The 25,738-nt window shown below is 39.7% G+C and overlaps 3 protein-coding genes across 7 annotated transcripts; all 3 read left to right on the top strand.

Moving 5' to 3' along the window:
* The first annotated feature begins 1,236 nt into the window (after nucleotides 1–1,236).
* On the top strand, nucleotides 1,237–8,403 carry fbxo42 (F-box protein 42). Its single transcript, XM_051100642.1, has 10 exons — nucleotides 1,237–1,399; nucleotides 1,912–2,135; nucleotides 4,043–4,159; nucleotides 4,450–4,584; nucleotides 4,671–4,824; nucleotides 4,901–5,011; nucleotides 5,082–5,178; nucleotides 5,259–5,315; nucleotides 5,395–5,511; nucleotides 6,804–8,403. The coding sequence occupies exons 2-10, from the start codon at nucleotides 1,928–1,930 to the stop codon at nucleotides 7,758–7,760; spliced, it is 1,953 nt and encodes a 650-aa protein (XP_050956599.1). The 5' UTR covers nucleotides 1,237–1,399; nucleotides 1,912–1,927; the 3' UTR covers nucleotides 7,761–8,403.
* Nucleotides 8,404–10,954: 2,551 nt separating this feature from the next.
* slc25a34 (solute carrier family 25 member 34) lies at nucleotides 10,955–15,161 on the top strand. The gene is made up of 6 exons (XM_051100643.1): nucleotides 10,955–11,035; nucleotides 11,313–11,952; nucleotides 12,364–12,429; nucleotides 14,225–14,377; nucleotides 14,486–14,620; nucleotides 14,705–15,161. The coding sequence occupies exons 2-6, from the start codon at nucleotides 11,485–11,487 to the stop codon at nucleotides 14,876–14,878; spliced, it is 996 nt and encodes a 331-aa protein (XP_050956600.1). The 5' UTR covers nucleotides 10,955–11,035; nucleotides 11,313–11,484; the 3' UTR covers nucleotides 14,879–15,161.
* An 843-nt stretch (nucleotides 15,162–16,004) lies between these two features.
* On the top strand, nucleotides 16,005–25,547 carry fblim1 (filamin binding LIM protein 1). Of its 5 annotated transcripts, none has more exons than XM_051100628.1 (9): nucleotides 16,005–16,048; nucleotides 18,892–18,959; nucleotides 19,625–19,902; nucleotides 21,766–21,881; nucleotides 21,960–22,032; nucleotides 22,106–22,275; nucleotides 22,905–23,083; nucleotides 24,950–25,070; nucleotides 25,159–25,547. In XM_051100628.1, the coding sequence occupies exons 3-9, from the start codon at nucleotides 19,629–19,631 to the stop codon at nucleotides 25,270–25,272; spliced, it is 1,047 nt and encodes a 348-aa protein (XP_050956585.1). In that variant the 5' UTR covers nucleotides 16,005–16,048; nucleotides 18,892–18,959; nucleotides 19,625–19,628; the 3' UTR covers nucleotides 25,273–25,547. The 5 variants fall into 5 exon arrangements, with proteins under 5 accessions (XP_050956585.1, XP_050956586.1, XP_050956588.1 ...); XM_051100629.1 differs by lacking the exon at nucleotides 16,005–16,048 and adding an exon at nucleotides 16,157–16,175; XM_051100631.1 differs by lacking the exon at nucleotides 16,005–16,048 and having other exon boundaries at nucleotides 18,823–18,959; nucleotides 21,769–21,881.
* Nucleotides 25,548–25,738: the final 191 nt, after the last annotated feature.

The raw sequence follows: 25,738 nt of genomic DNA, 5'->3' as shown, positions 1-25,738 counted from the left end.
AAGAATTTGGTTGTATTTCAGCCAAATATTGCCCCATCCTAACAAACCACACATCAATGGAAAGCTTATTTATTCATCTTTTGGATGATGTATCAAATAACTGAATCAAAAACATAATGATGAAAACAGCCGCATAGCAGCTTTTCATTAACAAGAAGCGTCCGAATGAACCGATTCACCACAATGTTTCGAACTCTCCAATCCGAGATCCATTTAGAATAAACCGACTCGCTAGAAAGAATCGGACTTTTCAAAGCTATATCCATTCACAGCGAACCGACTCGCAAGATTCGGTCCATTTAGAGCGAACCGACTCGCTAGAAAGAATCGGACTTTCCAAAGCTATATCCGTTCACAGCGAACCGACTCGCTAGAATTTTCGGAACATTCCATTTAGATGCTAAGCTATATATTCAAGACCGATTCATTTAGAGCGAACCGACTCGCTAGAAAGAATCGGACTTTCCGAAGCTAAACATAAGAGCGATCCATTTAGAGCGAACCGACTCGCTAGAATGAATCGGAATTTCCAAAGCTATATACATTCACAGCGAACCGACTCGCTAGATTCGGACTTTCCGAAGCTAAACATAAGAGCGATCCATTTACAGCGAACCGACTCGCTAGAAAGAATCGGACTTTCCGAAGCTTAACATAAGAGCGATCCATTTAGAGCGAACCGACTCGCTAGAATGAATCGGAATTTCCGAAGCTATATACATTCACAGCGAACCGACTCGCTAGATTCGGACTTTCCGAAGCTAAACATAAGAGCGATCCACTTACAACGAACCGACTCACTGGAATGAATGTGATATACATAGAGTGAGCGGCTCGCACGACAGCAAAGTTATACAAATATAACATTAAAACAGCGATTAACGGTACGTTATATGTATTATTAAATGAATACACTTGAGGATATTTTGCGGATTCGGTTAATTTCCACACCCTATACTGTGGCAGCGGTGTATGACGAGCTCGTATATGATTATTGATCTACTGACACCTGCTGGACGATTTTAATAATAACAATAAAAATACAAAATAATATGAGACGCCACATTATAACGAACACGATTTCAGCTGCACGTAAACTGACAAACGCAACAAAAATAATCACTGAAGTGTTCTTAAATCAATACAACAAACAACACATCCATAAACAGTGACTTCAGAGAAACAGCGGGCGCGCCCAAACGTAGCGGACGTCGCCCTGCGCGCGCTCGAGTCTCGAGACGCGTGACGTGTGTGCGTGCGCGCTCCCGATCGGAGGGAAGATGGCGGATGTTTGGAGTGAGGAGCTTCGTGAGAGCAGCTGATAAAGAGAAACACAAACAACAGCGGAAAAGCAGAAGAAGCGCGCCGGCGAGAGACAGACCGACACACCGGCACACAGGTAAGCGCGCGCCCGCCCGCCTCGCGGCACCCGTTTAATCGCCGCTATAGCCGTCATCATCATCAGACGAGAATAACCGGCTGTTAGCGCTCAGCTAATGAAACGGCAGCCGAAAATACTCTCGATTTACACCTCACTACTGCAGTGCACGCGCTTACTGTGCTTCACCAGTAAATGTGAGTGTAAACACGGTAAAGTGACGGTCTGAGGCGGCGAGAAACGTCGTTAATTCGATCAGATCAGAGAAAACAACAGAGCTGGAGCTGGAGATCTTCAGCACGATCATTCGTGCGGCTCTGACGTGGTGTTTGACAGCACGAGTCCAAATCTGTCTGTCCTTAAAGTCAGTTTCTTCTTATAAGTGCTGTTGTCATGCAGTGAGTGTGCTTGAAATGTGGACATCAGCTGATCACGACCTCCAGCAGGTTCTGAGATGCTCTTGAGAGCATCTTGAGGAGCATCTTGAAGAGCATCTGAGTCTCGTGCTATTACTCAGCGCTGTTTACTCTCAGATCCGCAGACGGCGTCATGTCTCGCTGCGCAGACGGTGAGGACAGCTGCTCGGTTGCCATGGAGACGGAGGAGGGCGTCGCGGCGGCGGAGGTGAAGCCGGGCGTCCGCAGCATGGGCGAGCTCCCCGAGGAGGTGCTGGAGTACATCCTGTCCTTCCTGTCGCCGTACCAGGAGCACAAGACGGCCGCGCTGGTCTGCAAGCAGTGGTATCGCCTCATCAAAGGTCAGCGCGGGTCACGTGATCAATGAAGCTGAAGAGCGAAAACTACAACCGCAAAGTTGTAGTAATCGCTCTCTAGTCTTCGAGAAAATAGCCACATCACGACTATAGTGAAAACCACACAGACAACCAAAATACCAGTGGTTTACTTTTAAACCAATCAGAACCCAGCGAATTTAACGCAGCCAGTGACAAATCTGCAGGGAAAAAAATAGCTATTGCTATAGTTATCGTTACGCTTATCGATAAAGTTAGCATTATCATCATAGTTTTCTTATAGCCACACCGTTATAGTTATCATTATAGTTTTAATTATTAGTATAATTAGTATAGCTACTATTGTAATAGTTGATATCACTCTAGTTGTATTACTGTTATCGCTATAGTTAATGTTACCTTTACAGTTTTTATCGTAGCTATTGTTGTAGTTATAGTTGTTATGGTTACTGTCAATCATTATTATAGTCAGCGTTATAGTTATCGTTACAGTATTATAGTTACTCTTACAATTATCGTTACAGTTGTCATTGTAGTTGGTGCTGTAGTTATCGCTATATTTGGAATTATAGTTATTCTAATTATAGTTGCCATTACAGTAACTCTTATAATAATCGTTGTTGTTATAGTTAAAGTTATAGTTGCAGTTGTCGTTATAGTAATCATTGTAGTTGCGTTATAGTTACTGTTATAGGGTAATAGTCACTATTTCGTTATTGTTGTTATAGTTACTGTTAAAGTTATTGTAGTTATCGTTAGTTACCAATAGTCAGTAGTTATCAATATAGTTATTGTTACTTTAGATACCATTATAATTATTGTTGTAGTTATCATTGTAGTTGTTATAGTTACTGTAGTTACTATTATAGTATTATAGTTACTCTTATAGTTATCATTATTGTAGTTGCCGTTAGTGTTGTAGTTATTGTTATAGTTACCAATATAGTTATTGTTACTTTAGATACCATTACTGTTGTTGTTGTAGTTATTGTTACAGTTACTGTAATTATAGTTACTGTTATAGTATTAAAGTGACTCATAGTTATCGTTGTTATAGTTGTCGTTAAAGTTAGTGTTGTAGTTATCGTTATAGTTACCAGTATAGTTGTTACTTTAGATGCCATTACAGTTATTGTTTTAGTTATCGTTAGTTATCATTGTAGTTATGTTACAGTTATCATTATAGTTACCGTTATAGTATTATAATTACTTATTGTTATCGTTGTTATAGTTACTGTTGTAGTTATTGTTATAGTTACCAATGTAATTATGGTTACTTTAGACACTATTATAGTAACTGTTGTAGTTACCGTTAGGGTTATTATAGTTACTGTTATTATTGTTATCATTATTGTAGTTATAGTTGTTGTTGTACTTCATTGTAAATCATTATCATTGTACCATATAGTTACCATTATTATTATTATTATAGTCATAGATATCATTGTAGTTATTGTTATAGTTATTATAGTAACTGTTGTAGTTAAAGTTAGTTGTACTTATTGTTATTGTTACTGTTGTAGTTATCATTGTAGTTACAGTTATAGTATTATAGTTACTCTTATATTTTTATAATTGTTGTAGATGTTATTGTGCTTATTATAGTTACTGTTAAAGTTATTATTGTAGGTGTTATTACAGTTAGTATTTCAGTTGTTGTGACATTTATTTTAGTTACTGTTATAGTTGTTGCTATAGTTCCGGTTATGGTTATGGTGTGCTGTATGGTTCTGGTTGTAGTTGTGGTTTAGCGTGTGATGCAGTGCTGTAACGCGTCGTTCTGATGCGCTGTGATTGTGTCATGTGACACTGGGATGTGAGACGAGTTTAACGCTCAGTGAGCTGCGAGTGTGAATCAGCACATCTGTGTGAACGACCCTCTAACGGCCCGTCTGACTCTCTGTCTCTCTCAGGTGTGGCGTATCAGTGTTATCACGGTTTCCTGAGGGCCGTTCAGGAGGGAAACATCCAGTGGGAGAGTCGCACGTATCCGTATCCTGGAACACCGATAACACAACGCTTCTCTCACAGTCAGTCAGCAGATCACACACACACACACACACACACACGTTTGTTCATGTCGATGCACTGGTTTGAAGCAGCTCAGACGTGCTGATCTCACAACAGTGTGAAGGAACCTCGTATTCACACCTCCCGATTTCATAAGCACACACCGGTTTCCTGTTTAGCAGCAGAATGAGATCACACTAGATTCTTTTGAAATCATTCTAAAGAATCACTCACTGATTCAGTCAGAGCATCTGAATCACTTCCTCATGAGATGCTCATAATTGAGTTGTATTAAATGTGTGTGTCGCAGGTGCGTGTTACTACGACTCGAATCAGTCGATGTACGTGTTCGGCGGCTGCACTCAGAGCAGCTGTAACGCGGCGTTCAACGATCTGTGGCGTCTGGATCTCAACAGTAAGGAGTGGATCCGGCCGCTGGCGTCAGGTCAGAGCGCAGTCGTGTTTGTTAGCGTGTTCGGGCGTGGCGTGAGCTCCGTCAGTCACGGCTCTCGTCTCGTGTTGTGTGTTCAGGATCGTATCCGTCTCCTAAAGCCGGAGCCACGCTGGTCATGTACCGGGATCTGCTGGTGCTGTTCGGCGGCTGGACGCGGCCCAGTCCGTACCCGCTCCACCAGCCCGAGAGGTTCTTCGACGAGATCCACACGTACTCGCCCTCCAAGAACTGGTGAGAGACGCTCACGTTTTTACCAAATAACGTTTGTTTATTCACAGGTTTGATTCGCTCCTTTCTCGTGCCACAGGTGGAACTGCATCGTGACGACTCACGGGCCGCCGCCGATGGCGGGACACTCGTCTTCTGTGATCGGCAGCACTATGGTGGTGTTCGGAGGCTCTCTGGGCGCGCGGCAGATGTACGTATGACGCGTGTGAGAGTCGCGGTGCGATGGTGTCGTGTGTTTATCGTGTGTGTTTGTGTCGCAGGAGTAACGAGGTGTGGGTTCTGGATCTGGAGCAGTGGTCCTGGTCCAAACCGGCCATCGGCGCTCCGGCTCCTCATCCGCGCGGAGGCCAGTCACAGGTAACCCCCCCCTCTCAGGCTCTATCTGATTCCCATGATGCTTTGAGGTTGTGCCGCTCACCGTGTCTCGTGTTCCTCAGATCGTGATCGATAACGAGACGCTGCTGATTCTGGGCGGCTGCGGCGGGCCGAACGCTGTGAGTATCTGCTGTGTGTGTGTGAGAGTGTGTGTGTGTGTGTGTTGACATGTTCTGCAGTGACCGTCTGTGTGTGCAGCTGCTGAAGGACGCGTGGCTGCTGCACATGAGCGCCTCCCCCTGGACGTGGCAGCAGCTGCGCGTGGAGAACGAGGATCACGGCGCGCCGGAGCTCTGGTGCCATCCCGCCTGCAAGGTGAGATTTACAGGCAGCCTTTAAATGTCTACTTTCTGAATCGGAGAACTGTGAGACATAAACTCACAATCATGAGAAAAAGACAGGATTGTAAGATAAAAAGTTTCAACAAAAACTCAGAAAAGTTAGAATTCTGAGTAAACTCTTGCAAGAGAAAGTGTGAAATAAAAATTTGTAATAACATAATTTCATCTGCTTAAACTCCCCCTTTTTCTCACAGTCCACTGCAAGGTCTCATTCAGATCCACCCTACACTTTTTTCAATAATTTGTTTCACTCAAATGTACATCGCAATACAGAAAAGATTTGTCGCTACTACCGTTACATTGCAATTTTAATTCAATTTAGATTCATGGTCTGGATTTGAGAAGGTGTCTGAATGTCATAATTGCAAGAACTGTGATGTATGTCAGAATTGTGAAAAAAAAAAAAAAAAAAAATACAAATCGCAAGATGTAAAGTGAGGATTATGAAAAAAGTTGGAAATACGAGATGTAAGGTTAGAATTGTGAAAAAAGTCAGAAATGCAAGATGTAAATTTGTGGCGAAAAACGTCAGAAATGCAGAAAAATCCGAAATGTGATGTGTTATCAGAAATCGGAAATGTACAAAAAACATCAATTGTGGGAAAGTGTCAGAATTGCAATATGTAAAGTCAGAATTACGAAAAATATCAGAATTACGAAAAACTTCAGAATTGCGGAAAAGTCAGAAATGTGAGATTTAAAGTCAGGATTACGAAAAATATCAGAATTGCGGGAAAACGTTAGAAATGCAAATTGTAAAATCAGAACTACAAAAAAATCAGAAATGCAAAATGTAAAGTCAGAATTGCAGAAAAAGTCAGACATGTGAGATGTAAAGTCTGGATTACGAAAAATATCAGAATTACAGAAAACATTAGAATTGCGGAAAAAGTTGGAAATGTGAGATGTAAAGCCAGGATTACGGAAAACATCAGAATTGCGGAAAAATGCCAGAAAGGCGGAAAAACATTAGAATTGCGGGATGTAAAGTCAGAATTACGAAAAATATCAGAATTACAGAAAACATTAGAATTGCGGAAAAAGTCAGAAATGTGAGATGTAAAGTCAGAATTATGGAAAATTTCAGAATTGCGGAAAAATGTCAGAATTGCGAGGTGTAAAGTCAAAATTATGGAAAACGTCATGGGAAACAAGACTTGTTGCTATATTGGTTACATTACGATTTTCGTGCTTCACAGTCTTGATTTGAAACAGTCGCAGTATCTCATGTTGACCTGCCTGTCTCTGTCTCTGTCTCTGTCTCAGGTGGGTCAGTGTGTGGTGGTTTTCTCTCAGGCGCCGTCGGGTCGAGCTCCTCTCAGCCCGAGTCTGAACTCCCGCCCCTCCCCCATCAGCTCAACGCCCGCCCCTCTGGGTCCGGACCCGCCCTCGCTGCGCTCTCAGTCTCCGGTGCGCAGCGGCGCGGCGGGCGTGGTGCTGGGCGCGGTCGAGGAGGCGCCCTGCGTGAACGGCCGCTGGGGGACCCTGCGTCCGAGAGCCTCGGCCCGAGCGCGGGACGGCAGCCCTTCGTCGTCGTCGCCCTCGCGAGGTCCCGACAGCCCGCCGCTGCTCAACGGCTCGTCGCCCTCGCCGCGCACCAGCCCGGTCCAGGCGGCGTCTCCGCCCACGCGGCCGCACGCGGACTACGGCTGGGACGGCTCGCCCGCCGCCGCCGACCCGCCCGCTTCCAACGGGCTGCACACGCCTCCGCAGGCCGGCTCGCCGCGCACCCCTCCGGGCGCCGTTTCTCCCGCCGCCCTGCGCCGCGGTCTGGAGGCCGTCAAAGCCTCTTCGTCGCTGCCGTCCTCTTCCTCGCCGTCCCAGCCGGGCCCGTCGGCGTCCGGCGGCACGCCTCCCTCCTCCTCCAGCCCGCCGCAGGCCGCCGACGGACACTCCATCCCGCCCATCGCCCGCCGCCTCGGCCACCACCCGCCGCAGAGCCTGAACGTGGGCAAACCGCTGTACCAGTCGCTCAACTGCAAACCCATGCAGATGTACCTGCTGGACATTTCTCGTGCCAAGTCGGACGGCGTGGTGTCGTGGAGGGTGTACGGGAGCGGCGGAGCGCCCAGCGCCGTCACCGGGCCGCCCGAGACCAGCCTGCACACGGTGGTTCAGGGCCGCGGCGAGCTCATCATCTTCGGCGGCCTCATGGACAAAAAGCAGAACGTGAAATATTACCCCAAAACCAACGCCTTGTACTTCGTCCGCGCCAAGAGGTAATGGAGGAACGCCGAGACGGACGGGAACGACTGCTGCCCTTACACTAATTTACCTTAAAATACAGCTCGACACATATAAAGGACACTCAAACATAGTTGTTGTTTCAATTTCTGAGTGAGCGAATGATGTTTTTGCTATGTGCTCTGCGAGTGTGAGTGAGAGACAGAGACAGACAGAGAGAGAGAGAGAGAGAGAAACTCTACAAGGGAATGTTTTATTGTTTCTGTCGCATTTCACCCTCAGAAACGCTGATCTGACCGAAGGAAACAGACGATTGTAGGAGGAACAGATGAAATGGACCTTTTTTACCGCTCTTTCGGCCTGCATTGTTTACATTAAACGCGTGCGTGTTTGTGTGAGAGCGTGTGTGTGTGTGCGTGTGGGCGTGATGGTGTTGTTGAGGGAATGAGACTGTGGATTGTAAATGGAAATAAAGTTCTCCATGTCTTAATTCTCTGATACAATGTTGCGTCTGTTTTTATGATCTTTTAAGCGTGTAGCACTGAAACATTTTTGTAATAGTTAAAATGGTCACGAATCAGCGATTTCCACGTAAAACTGAACAGACCAAACCGTAAATCGTAGACACTTGAAACTTGGAAGGATGGTAGTACTCGCAACAAGACGCCTACAACAAGACCAAGGCTCACCCCAATCGGCCTGACGGGGGCGCTACAGCGATCAAATGTACAAAATCGCTCATACCTTCTTAAATTTTTATCCAAAAATTACTCTGAAATTCTCAGATTCTTTAGAAAGTGAATATCAATATATATATATATTTTTTAAAAAGTTGAATTTTCGACAATTTTTAAGGACATTTGCGTATCTCAGAAAAAGAAAAACATGGCCACCATTGGTAGATGAAGTTTGAGCACCTGTTAGACGAGGTTAACGGAGGCCGATCGGAACGCAACACGGTGGGTCTGTTTGACTCACGGCCCAAAGGCTGTGGTTTTTTTTGAGATACGCAAATGTCTTTATAGACACTTGTGGCACTTTGGACCAAGACTGTGCACAGCGATATTCATATTGATAAGACAAAAAGTTGTGTAGTTATAGCCATTTTTAAGGTTTTCCCCCGCTTATAGCGCCAGCAGCTGGCCAAGCTCTGCGATTTTGTTCCTGTGACCTGTTGCTCCCCTGGAGCCAGGGTTGTAACATAATAACTCAAGGACACAAAACAAGTTTAAAAAAAATAAAAAGAAGTTTATTAAATGACTAAAGAAAACAAAATAAAGGGGACTGTGACAAAACGGAACCAGCTCTGCCAAGCTTGCCACAGGATCAGAGAGAGAGTGAGAGCATGTGTCCTGGAGTTTAAAATGGTTCCCTTCAGGTGACATCGATTAACCAGTTGATTACAGATGAGCTAGTGAATAACTGCAACAAAACAAAAGTTAGAACACTCCCACATAACAGACCTCAGATCAAGCTCTTACATAAGTGCTCAGAGTTTGGCAAACGTATCTTATTCCATTCAGGAGTTATAGGCTTTTTACTAAAGTGGCTCTGCCCCTTTCAAACGTTTTGCGCCATATTCGTATCGTACGATAGAACTCCTCATTCCAGACGACTTTGCTTCTGGAACCACTGACGTCAATCAAACTGTTTGTTAAATGATCAAGAAGATGTAAAAACCTACTTTTGCGAACTAGTCCTAGGTTTTTCACCCGATCGGAACCAAACCAATGCAGAAAGATTCTCTGGAGAGCAAATATTAATAATTACCAAAAAAAAGTTGACCTTTTGATTCAACATCGCAAAGTGACGCCAAAATGTTCAAAAGGGGCGGGTCTACTTTTAGTAAAATGCCTATAACTGCTGAAGGGAATGAGATATCTGCGCCAAACTCAGAACAGTTATGTAAGAGCTCAATCCGAGGTCACAGGAAAAAAATCGCGGATCTTGGCCACTTGGTGGCGCTATAAGAGAGGGAAAACCTTAAAAATGGCTATAACTATGCAATCATTTGTCCTATAAACATGAAAATCACTGCGCACGGTTTTGGTCCAAAGTGCTACAGGTGTCTACAAAGATATTGGCGTATTTCAAAACACATGGTCGCCACTGGCCAATGAAGTTTGAGCACCTATTAGACAAGGTTAAAAGAAATTGGCCACTGGGGGGCGATATCTAATTTTTCAAGGGTGCAAATGATTGTTCGTGGGCGTGGTTTTTCGCACATACACACGATATTCATATCATATGACAGAACTCATTCTGGACAACTTTGTCTCTAGAACCACTGCTGTCAATCAAATCGTTTGTTCAATGATTGAGAAGATGTAAAAAAAAATAAATAAAAAAACCCAACTTTAGCGATCTAGTCCTAGGTACAATTCTCTGGAGTCTCTAGGTCAATAATTACCAAAATAAATAAATAAATAAATAAATAAAATTTGCCCTTTGGGAAGCTATAATAGGGTCATTTCCAAATTTACCCAAAATCCTATACCTAACTTCATAAAACCTGGTGAGCACGTGAGAAGATGATTCTAAACAAGCAAGCCTAGTTTTAAGGAGATCAGACCACAGATGGCACAATAACAGTCATAAACATTTTAAAACATCATGTTTCTGTAGCAAATTACCTGTATTTGGCAAAATGCTTTTTTTAATCATTGATTTAGGTGTGCAGCCTTGCTAAAAAATATGTCATGTCTTTTTCCATATTTGCTTACTTGAACCCTGGTAATTGCAGCTTGCAGCTATATTATTTATTTGTTTTTTTTGTTTTTTTATCACCTTTGACTGATGTATTTTTAGTATTTAAAATTAATTTGTAAAATAAACTATGTAAATCTCATTTTTATGTCTATATATATATATATATATATATATATATAAGTTTTATTTAATGTTTCTGTTTATTTTAACATTTTAATATATATAATGTAATATTTATTCTTCAATAGATTTTCTATATATTCATATATTTTTTTCATTATATAATTGCAGCATGGTCTACCTCCTACCATCAGCGGTTTGTGTAATTGTGTAATGTAAATCTGTTTGTTCTGGTTTTGACTCAAGAATGTGAGTTTCAGATCCGCTACGGGACTTTCGCCACGATTCACCCCCATTATTCACCTTTAACCCATTTGAATTCAGGCTGCGGTGCTCCGACCTGATTGGCTGTCCGCTGGGGAGGCAGTGAGGTGGAGAAGCTGCCGCGCCGCGATTGGTCGGAGAGCGGCAGTGGGCGGGGCGTTCACACAAGCGCTTCGTGTTTACCCGTGTGTGAATCACAAACAGATCCGCGATCAGACTCGGTAAGACACGCGTTTATGCTGACATGTAAAGTTCATGAGTTTAACTTATTGTTTTGTGTTCAGCGTATTTAATGTGTAAACCAAACACGTAGGGGATTAGAACAAATGCTGCGATGATTTCATGAATATGCAAATGCAGTGTCATAAACTTAAGCAGATTATTGCATAACATTGTGTCCAGTCAGCATGATCAATAGTGTTTGACAGCGTTTGTTTTTGGATGAAAACTTCATTTTGTTAAATGAATGTGTTGACAGTAACTTCTGACCTGTTTCAGATCTGAAACCTGCACTTCTGGTTTTCTGCACACATTTCTGTGACAAACTACATACATGAAAACTGTGAAATAACACACACACACACACACACACACACACACACACAGAGCTGCTGTACCACACATGACACACACCAGCGGGATTGACGGTGGGTGACGTGTGCATCTATACATGCCAGTCATGCGTCTCATAAACTCTCAGTTCGCCCATCAGCCCTCCATCACGCCCGTCGCCCGCCCGCCGCCCGGCCCCTCGCACACCCCTCGGGCCCTGTGGCCCCCGCTGGACTTCAGTCTGGGCGCGCTGGCGTGCTGCGGCGCGTGTGTGGTCACCAACCCGCTGGAGGTGGTGAAGACCCGACTGCAGCTGCAGGGCGAGCTCCAGGCCCGCGGCTCCTACCAGAGGCACTACCGCGGCGTGCTGCAGGCGCTGTGGGTGGTGGGCAGCACGGACGGCCTCCGCGGCCTGCAGAAGGGGCTGACGGCGGCGCTGCTGTACCAGGGTCTGATGAACGGGGTGCGGCTCGGGTTCTACTCCTACACGGAGGCCGCGGGACTCACGGACGCGCCGGGCGGGAGTCTGATCGCAGGAGCTGCGGCGGGAGCGCTGGGCGCATTTATCGCCTCGCCGGCGTATCTGGTAAGACGCTCGCCTCGATCGCGCTGATAACGTGTCAGCCTGTGCTGCGGGTCGGTGTGATCTCGGAGGTCGCGTAACATGCGAAACTCAACCGTTCCTGATTGTTTACTGTATTTGAGTCATTTTCAGGAACAGTCGGGAGCAGCAACTGGAGTTGTTGTCCATTTGCTGCTGCGTCAGTCACCGCATGCACAAATGTGTGTGTGTGTGTGTGTGTGTGTGATTAGCTCTCCACACACTGAGTGTTGACAGTAAGACAGCCGGAGACGGGCTCAAATATCAAAACGGCAGAGGAAGTTATAGACAAGTATTTATGACTGACACTGTAAGACACACGCGGCTGTGACGAGGCTGTTTACAGGAGCGTTCTGTAAGCGAGCGTTCTGACTCATGTCTGTGTTTGTCCGTCAGGTGAAGACGCACTTGCAGGCGCAGACGGTGGCCGCCATCGCAGTAGGACACCAGCACAACCATCAGGTACTGAGTGATGAGATTCATGTCTAATTTGGTCTTATTTTCCAGCACCCACCCAAAATATGTGACCTGATCTGTGAGCACACAGTCGGAGCGTGCGCGTGTGTGTGTGTGTGTAGACACACCTCTCACTGTTCAGCAGCTGCAGCCAATCAGTGTCCAGCACACAGAGGCGTGTGGACGGAGCCTCACATGGCACCACTGAACTCTGATCGCTGCCGGATGTTTGTCAGCCAATCATTAGAGTGACATCATCATCATGCAGAGTCAGTGATTCTGATATTCACTCTTCAGCTCCACAAACATCTCTCATCTGCAGAGCTCCAGCACACTTCAGTGCTTATGACAAATTCCACCTAATTTAATAGTGACTTTCAATTGATGTGTTTGCAGTGATTGTATATGTATTTCTGAGTATTTTAAAGTATTTTGAGTTGGAGTATATTTGGGTTTACTTTAATGTATTTTACTTTATTTAGATATATATGAGTTTATTGGAGTATACTGGAGTATGTATCTATGTGTATCCGAGTTGATATGAATATGTTTGAGTGTATTTGAAAATATTTGAGTATCTTTTACTATATTTGAGTTAATGTATTTCAGGTTATTTAAATTTGAGTACAAGTTTAAGTTGATAGGTTGAGTTTATTTCAGTTTATTTGATTATATTTTTGTTTTTTTGATTAGATTTGAGTTTGTTTGAATGCGTTTGAGTATATTTAATATTTGCGTTTATTTTAGTTCAGTATTTGAGTTTACTTGACTATACTTAAATTTATTTCAATATATTTGACTACATTTGAGTATATTTAAGTTTTATAAATGTTTTCAATTAAAGTACATTTGAGTTTATTGTTTGATTATATCTAGCTGTTTTGTTCAAGTATATATTAGTAAATTTGAGTGTAGTGTTAGAGTATATTTAAGTTGTTTAAGCATATTTTAGTATATTTAAGTGTATATTTGAGTATGTTTGCGTTTATTGTATGAGTATGTTTGAGTATATTTGAGTCTGAGTATATTTGAATGTATTGTCTTAGTATATTTAAGTGTATTTGAGTTTATTGTTTGAGTTTGTTTGCGTATGTTTGCGTTTATTGTATGAGTATACTAGTGTATTTGAATTTGAGTATGTTTCAGTGTATTTAAGTATATTTGAGTTAATTATTTGAGTATATTGAAGTGTATTGTTCAAGTATATTTGAGTTTGTTATCTGAGTTTGTTGTATAAGTTTATTTAAGTGTGTGGTATGAGTATACTTGAGTGTATTTGAGTATGCTTGCATTTATTGTGAGTATATTTCAGCATGTTTGAGTAAATTTTAATATATTTATGGTTGAGTATATTGAATTTATTGTCTTGGTATATGTGAGTGAATTTGAATTTGAGTATATTTGAGTTTATTTTATAAGTATATATGAGTGTATGTATGAGTATATATATTTGAGTGTATTCGAAAATATTTGAGTATGCTTGCATTAATTGTATGAGTATATTTAAGTGTATTTGAGTATGTTTGAATGTATTTAAGTATAACTGAATTTGAGTGTATTTGAGTGTATTGTTTGAGTACATTTGAGTTTATTTTATGAGTATATTTGAGTGTATTAAAGTATATTTGAGTATGCGTGCGTTTATTGTATGAGTATATGAGTGTATTTAAATGTGCGCATGTTTAAGTATATGTGAGTGTATTTGAGTTTATTGTTTGAGTATATGAGTTAGTTATTTGAGTATATTTGAGTGGCTTGGTGGCTTTTACCTGCTGTTTCATTGATTGTTTGTGTTGTTTAGGGCGTGTCGAGCGCATTCGTGTCGATCTACCAGCGTGAGGGCGTGACGGGTCTGTGGCGGGGTGTGAACGGGGCCGTCCCGAGGGTCATGGTGGGGTCAGCAGCTCAACTGGCCACGTTCAGCTCGGCTAAGGACTGGGTCACACGTGCACAGGTCAGCACACGCGCACATCTGCATATATAAACGAGCACAGTCACATGTGTGAGAATGGAGTCCAGCACTAGTGAGACTGGTTTGTGAAGTTTGCGATTGTGTTCGCAGTGGTTCGGCCCTAACAGCTGGCTCACCGCGCTCACTGCTGCCATGATGAGCGGGGTCGCCGTGACGATTACCATGACGCCGTTTGATGTCATCAGCACACGCCTGTACAACCAACCGGTGGACGAGTTTAAAAGGGTAAAACACACACACACACTACATAAGACTAAATGAAGCAACATTAACAATTTACAGTGTGCATTAAAACCAAATTCCTCTCAGGGGCGTCTGTACTGCGGGTTTGTGGACTGTCTGATGAAGGTTTGTGCTACTGAGGGAATCATGGGGCTGTATAAAGGAATGACGCCAGTGTTCGTGCGTCTGGCTCCTCATACGGTTCTCAGTATGCTTATATGGGACGTCCTGAGACAGCGAGCGCTGCTGTACACGCACTGACCTGGAGCGGCAGTGAACGTTCCTGCTCAAATCTCTCAGGATGAAGGTTTTTATCGTCGTATTGCACATACTGATGCTTCGACTTGAACTGACTCTTGAAATGCAGTTGAAGAGAATCATGGGAAGGATGGTTTTACCTCACCGGTGTGTCTTATTTCTGATATAACGCTGTAAAGACTCTTTGTATTTTTAACATGCAGTTTATTAAAGTTTTTACCGACTTCATTGTGTCTGTATTTATTAGTGCTGCTTTAGAAAACAAATAAAGGCACAAGAGACTTAAGTTCATGTCTGTCTTGAGTTCATTTATATGTTAAATCGGATACCGAAACGTTTTGATCAGCTACATTTGATCCAAAATATTTAAATTTAATATTTAACGTTTAACTTTTAGTTTTTATTTTAAAATCAATTGTAATTTTTCATTTTCATACTTAACATGTTTGTCAGTTGAACCGTTTGTTTACGTTAAGTTTTTCCTCAGCGTTAAAGTTAATAGTTTAAAAATTTAAAAACATTAGCATGTTCGCGGTTCTCCGATGTCGGTTAGTGGTCACATGACATGCATGTAAACAAATTAAAACATTCAATCTTTTTAGTACATGTTGAAATTCGACTGGTGTTTTTTTCAGTTATTTACTTATTGTAAAATCTTTGTGCTTACGTTTATTACCTTACTGACGCTCAGGAATCACATTTACGCTCCGCACAAACTCCTGTCTCGGAAAGCCTGTGTTATTACACCCCTAAAAGATGACAAAAGAAACTTACAGTCGTTACATCTATGTTAAAATTTACAACGTTCGCTTCTAGGAATAAAAAGGGCTATAAAATATCGCTGGATCCCAAACCGCACGGCCGTTATTCTGTGAGGTAAACTTTGAAATTAGATCACGTGACTCTTGTTTCCCGCACTCATGTCAAATTTACACGTTTCTCACCCTTTAATCTGCAGATTCTGTTCGTGGTTTTTAAGTTCTGTGATAGTTCTGAGGTTGTACGGTTCTGTGATAGTTTTCTGCCGATGCTGACCGAATCTCAGTGTTTTTGAGCGTCTCTCTGCAGTTTGTCCAGAAGATGGCGCTGTATCACGAGTCTCTTCAGCTGGAATCGCGCGTTCGCATCAGGATGCTGAAGTTCACCACTCTTTTCTTCTCTTCTAGTTTAATCGTGAGTTATTGATTAAACAGTGTAGATCTGTAGTACTTTTGCAGTGGCTGCCTTGGAACATTTGCTTAAGATTTACTGTACAGCGAGCGATGACTCTTAATTCGTATGGTGGCGTATGAGTTCATCTGTAAGTGTTTGTACTTTCACCTCACGCTCATCAGTGAAGGAACGTTTATCTGATGCACGTACGCCAGTGCAGATAAACGCTTGTTAATCACTGATTAAACACAGTAAAACAAACAGTTAAAGCCTTACTCAGGAGCTCAGTGATGACAGAGCAGGATTCACCAGCAGCTTTGAGCGGTTATGAGTGTTACACATGCTCTTATATAGTATTTGGACACTCTGATTGTTTGGATCGTGTAATATCAAAGCCAGGCCTGTGGGTCTGAAACACATTTTTCCACGTTTCTTCTGGACTTTCTGGAGTTTTTTTCTAGCAGGCCTGATATGTTGTGGGCGGAGCTTGTGTGCGGAGGATGATGTCACCATTGGACAGGATCCCTCCTGCAGCGGTGACGTCACCGATGCATTCCACAGCCCCTCCCCCTCTCTTTCCTCTGTTGTTTTTTTTTTTCTTCCTCAGCTCCTCCCTCCGGATTCCAGCGTGACGGAGGCTCTTCTTGTGCTCTCGAGGTTAAACTCACACTAAACCCAAAACTATCTGCTGATATAGAGCCTCATCTCGCGGGACAATCCCACAAACCCACACAAACTCTCCAAAATTTCTGCTGCAGTTCCACAGCTGTCTGCTGAAGAGAACCACATGCACATCATATAGTTTATGTAGTTATATATAATCCTAAATTAATCTATGATTTATGTTGTTTGGGTAGTTTATATGGTTTATATTTAAATAGTTTACTGAGCATGTAGATTGAATAGTTTATATAATTGTTTAGTTTGTATAGTTTATATAGTTTAAGTGTATGTAGTTTGCATAGTTTATATAATTTGTTTAATTCATATAGTCTGTATAGTTTATAAAGTTTAAATTTAAATAGTTTGTATAATTTATATAGTTTACAGTTTGAATTGTTCGTACAGTTTATATATTTTGGAGTTTATAGAATTTATTTCGTTCAAGTAGATTATATAGCTTAAGTGTTTTCAGTTTGTATAGTTTTTTGTAGTTTGCGTAGTTTGTTATTGTTAAGTTTCTAAGTTTTGTGTTGTATATATATTTTTAAGTTTATGTAGTTTGTGTAGTTTATATATTAAGTTTTATTCATATAGTTTTGTATATTTATATAGTTTAGGTTGATAATTTGTATAGTTTATGTAGTTTTAAGTTTATAGAATTTGTTTCATTTATATAAGTATAGTTTATATGGGTTATATAGCTTGTTAAGTTTATTAAGTTTGTTTAAATAAAAACAATATTATATATGCTTTGTTTAGATCATATAGTTTGTATTGTTTATTTAACTGGTTTAATTCATATAATGTTCAACATTTATATAATTTAAGTTTATATATAGTTTATAGTATAAATTCTGTATAAATAAATATCTATTAAATATAGTTTATGTAGTTTGAAATATATATCCTTAATATAGTTTAGATAATTTGTATAGTTCATATACTTAATAGTTATATGTAGTTTGCGTAGTTTATATAATGTTGTGTATATATCAGTTTATAGATTATATCGATAATAAGTTTATGTAGTTTGTATAGTTCATGTAGTTTTAAGTCTATATAATTTTTGTTCATATAGTTCATATAGTTTATATAGGTTATATGGCTTAAGTTTATACAGTTCGTGTAGTTTTTGTAGTTTGCAGAATTTGTTATTGTTAAGTTTTTATTGTTTATGTTTTGTTATATATATATTTTTTAAGTTTATATAGTTTGTGTAGTTTATATGATTAGTTTAATTCATATAGTTTTGTTTATAGCTTATATATCTTGTTAAGTTTATGTAATTTTTATAATTTATATAATTCGTTTAGACCATATAGTTTTTATTGTTTAAATAATTTAATTTGTGTGTAAAGTGTATGTATAGTTTAAGTTTATACTATAGTTTTCATATAAAGAAGTATCTAATATAGTTTATGTAGTTTGAAATATATATCATTTATATAGTTTAGATAATTTGGTCATGCACTTCATATAGCTATATGTAGTTTATATAATGTTCAGTACATAACAGTTTAGTTTATGTAAAGTTTGGTGTATTATAAGATTTCATAGTTTATGTAGTGTAAGTTTATATAGTGTGTATAGTTTATGTAGTTTATCACTTGTTCAGTTGTAGTTCGTGTAGTTGAAACGGCTCATTAGTTTGATGTAGTTCTCATTGAGCGTGTGAAGTCATCGGTGAGAGAGAGAGAGATTGAGAACGAGTGGAGTGGGGGATGGGAGAGAAAAGAGGGCAGACACACTGAGGGAGGTAGAGAAAATAACACTGACAGAACAATGAGAGAGACAGACAGAAAGACAGAGAGACAGATGGACAGAGCTGAGCTAGGAAAGGCAGGTACAGTCACATCCTGCTGCCTCTGTGATAAAGCAGAGGAAAACGCTGTGTGTGTTTTTGTTCAAGTAACTGCATGCCTTTGTGTGTTTGGAGACATGCATGCCTGCCTGCCTGTGTGTGTGTGTGTGTCATACATTTTACTGCGCTTTGTCAGTCAGTAACTGTTTAACTCTTCACCTCTGCTGATCTGAGCGAGAGACAGACAGAGAGAGAGAGAGACAGGAGGGCTGAGCGAGGGAGGGAATGAGGGAGGAAAAGGCGTGGCCTGCTGCAGATACGATCCTGACTGCCATAGCACTCTCTCTCTCTCTCTCTCTCTCTCTCTCTCTCTCTGTCTGTCGCTCGGCCTGTCTTTCAGTGACTACAGCGCTGCAGATCGCAAGGAACGAGGAACCACACAGAGGAAGAGTTTGATCTGCTGTTCAGGTACGTTTGAACTCAGGGAAAGAAAACAGACTCAGTGATTTCTCAACAGCAGGAAACAGAAAATGAACAAAGCTTCACGAAATGAGTATCTGTGAGTTTGTGTGAGGAACTTCTGAAGTTCTGCTCTTCATCTGTCATTCAATCGTCTGCTCTGATCTTCAGCTCGTTTCGCCCTGTTGAGTTTATAAAGTGCTCTGAAGATCTTTCAGATGAATCTGTGAGATTGACCTGCGCAGGTGAGAGTGTGTGAAGCATCTGACACACTCCACACGTGTGTGTGTGTGTTTTCAGATTTATTCTGTACATCAAGAGTTTATAACTGCAATATGCGAGAGAATGTTTCAGTAAGGTGTAGTCAGCCTACAACAGTGTCACTCATCACGTTCGTGAGACGTGAGAAGACGTCAGGTTTTGGTATTGAAGACCCGGACACACCTAGAAACACGGCGACAAACATTTTTAATAGTTGTTTATCTATTTAGCTCATGTTTATTTAGTTCATTGATTTGGTTGATCTCATCTGTGTGCAAAAGTGTTCAGTAACTCCATGCAGAGTAAAGCAGATTTTAGTACCTATTTTTCAGTTTGAACTAGTGTCAGATGTCATTTCAGCGTTGAAGAAGCGTTAGAAGAAACGTTGACTTCATTTCTCTCTTCTGTTTCAGCATCATGGCGTCTGCGGCCCCTCAGAAGAGGGTGGTGTCGTCCGTCTTCATCACTCTTGCGTCTCCGTTCAGGGCGACCGTCACGCCGACGGCTCACGTCCACAGCAGCCCGACCAGAGAGCAGCCGCTGCGCCGGACATCGGCCTCGCAGGACGGACAGATCGACCCGCCTGCGCCCGCCAGCCCACTGTACGCCCAGTCCAGAGCCCACAACACGCCCACCGCCGCCCCCTACAGACGGGACAACACACACCACGCTGACACGCGCGCTTCAGCCGGTAATGAGATCGAATTTATATACACATAGTGCTTCTCACAATACACATGGTTTCAAAACAGCTCTACAGAAAACCATGATGTTTCAGATCTGCTTTATATACTACCTATATATGCAATATATCCAACTATACTATATATCCAACTTCATAGTATATACTCTAGTTTACATTTTGCTATACAGTAGTCAACATTTGAAGTGGATCAAAACCTTTCATCAAAGCTGTCCTAAAACCAAAACAATACCCGTTCTTGTCTTAGGACAACTTTGGTGATCCACTTTAAATGCTGACAACTGTATATCCAACTATACTATACACTGAACTTTTTTTATAGACCTGTCTGAATATATATTTTACATTTTGCTCTATATCAAACTATACTATATTTCCAACTTTATATATAGACCTGTCCGCTTATATAGTTTACATTTTGCTATATATCCAACTTTATATATAGTTTACATTTTGCTATATATCCAACTATATTATATATCCAACTTTATATATAGTTTACATTTTGCTATATATTCAACTATATTATATATAGTTTACATTTTGCTATATATCCAACTATATTATATATCCAACTTTATATATAGTTTACATTTTGCTATATATCCAACTATATTATATATCCAACTTTATATATAGTTTACATTTTGCTATATATTCAACTATATTATATATAGTTTACATTTTGCTATATATCCAACTATATTATATATCCAACTTTATATATAGTTTACATTTTGCTATATATCCAACTATATTATATATCCAACTTTATATATAGTTTACATTTTGCTATATATTCAACTATATTATATATAGTTTACATTTTGCTATATATCCAACTATATTATATATCCAACTTTATATATAGTCTACATTTTGTTATATATCCAACTATATTATATATCCAACTTTATATATAGTTTACATTTTGCTATATATCCAACTATACTAAATATTTAACTGTATTTCTAGACTTGTGCAATTATATAGTTTAAATTTTGTTTTATCCAACTATGCTATTTATCCAACTTTATGGTTTACATTTTGCTACTGTAAATAGCAACTATACTATATATTGAACTTTATTTATAGACCTGTGCGATTGTATAGTTTACATTTTGTTATATATACAACTATATTATATATTCATCTTTATAAGTAGTTTACATTTTGTTATACATCCAACTATACTATATATCCAACTTTATATGTACATTTTGCTATATATCCAACTATACTATATGTCCAACTTTATATATATTATATATATTATATATATTTCTGTGTTCATATAGTTTACATTTTGCTATATATCAACTATACTAAATATTTAACTGTATTTCTAGACCTGTGCCATTATATGGTTTACTTTTTGCTGTACATCCAACTATACTATATATCCAACTATACTATGTATTTAACTGTAATTTAAAGACCTGTGTGATTATATAGTTTACATTTTTCTATGTATCCAACTATACTATATATCCAGTGTAATATATAAAATGCTGTGCAATTATATAGTTTACATTTTACAGTATATCCAAATATACTAAATATTTAACTTTATATATAGACATGCAATTATATAGTTCATATTTTTCCAATATATACAACTATACAATATATCCAACTTTACATATAGAGCTGTATGATAATATAGTTTACACTTTGTTATATATCTAACTATACTATATATAAAGTTCATATTCCAACTTTAAATAAATAGCTGGGTGATATTATAGTTACATTTTGCGATGATATAAACAATCATTCTGTTGAGATTTGCTGGATATCACACACATGGGTTAGTAAAGAGGATTTGCTGAGTGACTGTTGATCTGTTAGCAGTTGTGAGTCGCACCCCTGCTGCCCCCGATGACCTCCCTCTCCCGCCTCCTCCTCCTCATGACCCCCGTGACCCCTGTGACCCTGATCCCGGACCGCCAGCCGCCCCTGCACAGGTCAGTGTGTTTCCCCACAGCAGCAGCGTCTCTCTCTCTCTGTGTGTGTGATTGACACGGCTGTTGTTCTTCTGGCAGGAGAGCGCTGCGGCCAAAGCGCTGCTGAGATCGGCGCCCTCTGCTGGACGAGACGTGAACGAGCCGTCAGCTGGTGAGAAATCTCACGTTAACATGACAAACCCTACAGGACAAGAGTCATTTCAAACTGCTTCTGTGTGTCCCAGACGTGTGTGGATTCTGCCGTAAGCCGGTGCCGCTGTCTGAACCCGCCATCGAGGCTCTGAACCGCACGTACCACGCCGCGTGTTTCCAGTGCCGGCAGTGCCATGCTCCGCTGGCGGCCAAAATCTACTACAATAAATCTGGGATTCCTCTGTGTGACGACTGCTACCAGGTACCTGCCATTAGAAACGCGTCTGACAATGAGAAAACGTTTTAATCACAGCATGTTGCCATTTCAGCTCTTGACATTACAGATATGCTCTCCGCATGAATTATTCATTCATCTCAAAGAATTTGGCAGCGCTGAACCTCCGCAGGGCCAAACAACTGCAGCACATCTGCTCTGGAGCCTTTACAAAAATGACAATGAATGTATGAATTCATGTGGTGTGAAAACAATCCAGCTTTCTGTTTCTGACACCCACCTGTCACGGGGAAGAGAGGAAGTCAAACAGCTTTTATTTATTTATTCATTTATTTTCACATAACTATTATTTTAGCCATGGTGCTTATCAAATAATATTTATTAAACTTAAACATTTTTACATTTTTATCTAAAATGAAAAATGCAAGATAAGATGTATAAAATGTTCTTTCTAATTCATTTTACGGAAGGCCGTTTCTGCAGTTGAATAAAAAGAATAACAATGTGTATTGTGACTTTTTTTTGTATCTCACAAACACAAACTCAGCATTCTGATCGAAATCTCACAATTCTGAATGTTTTTCCCAGTATTTTCCCAGTAAGTCCTACTTGAATTAAAAAAGATGTAAATGTATGTAATGCCGATGTGTCCGCAGGCCAGTCTGGAGCCGTGCTGGGCGTGTGGTGACGTCATCAAAGACCATGTGATCCGAGCGCTGGAACGAGCCTATCACCCGCCCTGTTTCGTGTGCACGACGTGCCGACAGCCAATCGGAGAGCAGAGGTTTGCGCAGGGGGAAGTGGGTGAAGTTTACTGCCTGCAGGACTATTACAGGTACGAGACGTGAACATCGAACAGGAAACGTTCAGTAACAAATGTAACATTAATAAAATGTTCGTTCAAAGTTATCTGGTTTTAATAACATTTTCAAAACTTTAGCATAAAAACCAGCTATACTATATGTCCAACTTTATATATATATATATACCTTTGCGATTATATAGTTTACATTTCGCTATATATCCAACTATACTATATATCCAACTTTACATATACTTTACATTTGGCTCTATATCCAACTATAATGTATATTTAGCCTTATATAGGCCTGTACGAATATATAGTTTACATTTTGCCATGTATCCAACTATACTATATATTTAACTTTATATATAGACATGTGCGATTATATAGTTTACATTTCACTATATATCCAACTATACTACATATCCAACTCTATATATACTTTACATTTCGCTATATATCCAACTATACTATATTTGACTTTATATATACTTTATATTTTGCTATATATCCAACTATACTATATATTTAGCCTTATATACAGGCCTGTGCGATTACATAGTTTACATTTTGCTATATATCCATCTATACTAAATATTTAACTTTATTTATAGACGTGCGGTTATATAGTTCACATTTTGCTATATATCCAACAATACTACATATCTAACTTTATATATACTTCACATTTAGCTATATATCCAACTATACTAAATATTTAACTTTATATATAGACATGTGCGGTTATATAGTTCACATTTTGCTATATATCCAACAATACTACATATCTAACTTTATATATACTTCACATTTTGCTATATGTCTAACTATACTAAATATTTAACTTTATATATAGACATGTGCGGTTATATAGTTTACATTTTGCTATATATCCAACAATACTACATATCCAACTTTATATATAGTTTACATTTTGCTACATATCCAACTATACCATATATCTAACTTTATATATACTTCACATTTTGCTATATATCCAACTATACTAAATATTTAACTTTATATATAGACATGTGCGGTTATATCGTTTACATTTTGCTATATATCCAACTACACTATATATCTAATTTTATATATACTTTATATTTTGCTATATATCCAACAATACTATATATTTAGCCTTATATATAGGCCTGTGCAATTATATAGTTTACATTTCGCTATATATCCAACTATACTATATTTGACTTTATATATACTTTATATTTTGCTATATATCCAACTATACTATATATTTAGCCTTATATACAGGCCTGCGCGATTACATAGTTTACATTTTGCTATATATCCATCTATACTAAATATTTAACTTTATTTATAGACATGTGCGGTTATATAGTTCACATTTTGCTATATATCCAACAATACTACATATCTAACTTTATATATACTTCACATTTTGCTATATATCCAACTATACTAAATATTTAACTTTATATATAGACATGTGCGGTTATATCGTTTACATTTTGCTATATATCCAACTACACTATATATCTAATTTTATATATACTTTATATTTTGCTATATATCCAACAATACTATATATTTAGCCTTATATATAGGCCTGCGCAATTATATAGTTTACATTACGCTATATATATCCAACTATACTATACAACCATGCATTCTCAAAACTTCAACACAAAAGCAAAATGTATACGTTGCTTATGGAACATTTTCCGTTGGATTTTTAAACTGTTACTCGTTCAGAGAACATTCAACAGTAACGTTTACATAATGCTTGCAAAATGATACGTTGGAAATGTTGTTTTGAAGCATTTGAAACATTGAAGGCTCTGAGAACATTTAAAAATAATGTTAGCAAAACACTCTTAAAACATATTTTGTTATCTACTTGTGCTTCATCTGTAGGAAATACGCGCCGCAGTGTCGCGCGTGCGGAGAGCTGATCATCCCGCGGGAGGACGGAACGGACAGTTACACCGTGGAGTGTTTGGGTCACACGTACCACGAGGACTGTTACCGCTGTGAGGTGTGTGTGTGTGTGTGTGATTGCAGTAACACTAGTCCAACTAGTATGCAGTTTGTTTACTTGATGTTCTCTATCGTTGGTGTTTCAGGTGTGCAGTATGCTTCTGTCTCCGGAGCCCAATGAGAACGGCTGCCACCCGCTGGACGGGCAGATCCTGTGCAAACCGTGTCACGTGTCGCTGATCCAGAGCGCGCCGCTTTAAACCCACGAACCAATGTGATGATGCTGATGACACGCCGATTGTATTAGAAACTGCAGCATTGGGACCAATAAAGCTTTCTTGATGTTTTCTTTGTAACATTCCACTGATTATATCAATGTATCCAACATATCAACTGTAATGTGGTCTTTTGCACTCTTTCTCGTAATAAGCACCAAAGATATTTATTCGACCGCAGCAACACCGAAGCCCAATATCCAGTGTTATTTCCAGTGTAGTAGGAACGCGCAAATAAACTCAAATAAACGTGTAATATATGCCATCTTGTGCTTGACTGCTGTTTATTTTTTTTTATAAATGTGAGCCTGAGCACCAAAACCAGTCTTAAGTATCACGGGTATATTTGTAGCAATAACCAACAATATATTGTATGGGTCAAAATTATACATTTTTCTTTTATGCCAATTAGGATATTAAGTAAAGATCATGTTCCATGAAGATATTTTGT

The sequence above is a fragment of the Labeo rohita genome, unplaced genomic scaffold (genome assembly GCF_022985175.1).
Source record: "Labeo rohita strain BAU-BD-2019 unplaced genomic scaffold, IGBB_LRoh.1.0 scaffold_106, whole genome shotgun sequence".
Taxonomy (NCBI): Eukaryota; Metazoa; Chordata; class Actinopteri; order Cypriniformes; family Cyprinidae; genus Labeo; species Labeo rohita.
The sequence above is the reverse complement of the archived record's forward strand: the minus strand, read 5'-3'. Positions and strand labels throughout refer to the sequence as shown.

Excerpts from the sequence above, each read along its gene's own strand:
- slc25a34 (XM_051100643.1), top strand. The coding sequence starts at position 11,485 with ATGCCAGTCATGCGTCTCATAAACTCTCAGTTCGCCCATCAGCCCTCC. Across the intron at positions 14,378-14,485 it reads ACTGGGTCACACGTGCACAG|TGGTTCGGCCCTAACAGCTG; the intron begins GTCAGCACACGC and ends TTGTGTTCGCAG. Across the intron at positions 14,621-14,704 it reads CGGTGGACGAGTTTAAAAGG|GGGCGTCTGTACTGCGGGTT; the intron begins GTAAAACACACA and ends AATTCCTCTCAG.
- fblim1 (XM_051100628.1), top strand. The coding sequence starts at position 19,629 with ATGGCGTCTGCGGCCCCTCAGAAGAGGGTGGTGTCGTCCGTCTTCATC. Across the intron at positions 21,882-21,959 it reads CGCCAGCCGCCCCTGCACAG|GAGAGCGCTGCGGCCAAAGC; the intron begins GTCAGTGTGTTT and ends TTCTTCTGGCAG. Across the intron at positions 25,071-25,158 it reads AGGACTGTTACCGCTGTGAG|GTGTGCAGTATGCTTCTGTC; the intron begins GTGTGTGTGTGT and ends TTGGTGTTTCAG.
- fbxo42 (XM_051100642.1), top strand. The coding sequence starts at position 1,928 with ATGTCTCGCTGCGCAGACGGTGAGGACAGCTGCTCGGTTGCCATGGAG. Across the intron at positions 2,136-4,042 it reads GTGGTATCGCCTCATCAAAG|GTGTGGCGTATCAGTGTTAT; the intron begins GTCAGCGCGGGT and ends TGTCTCTCTCAG. Across the intron at positions 4,585-4,670 it reads GATCCGGCCGCTGGCGTCAG|GATCGTATCCGTCTCCTAAA; the intron begins GTCAGAGCGCAG and ends TTGTGTGTTCAG.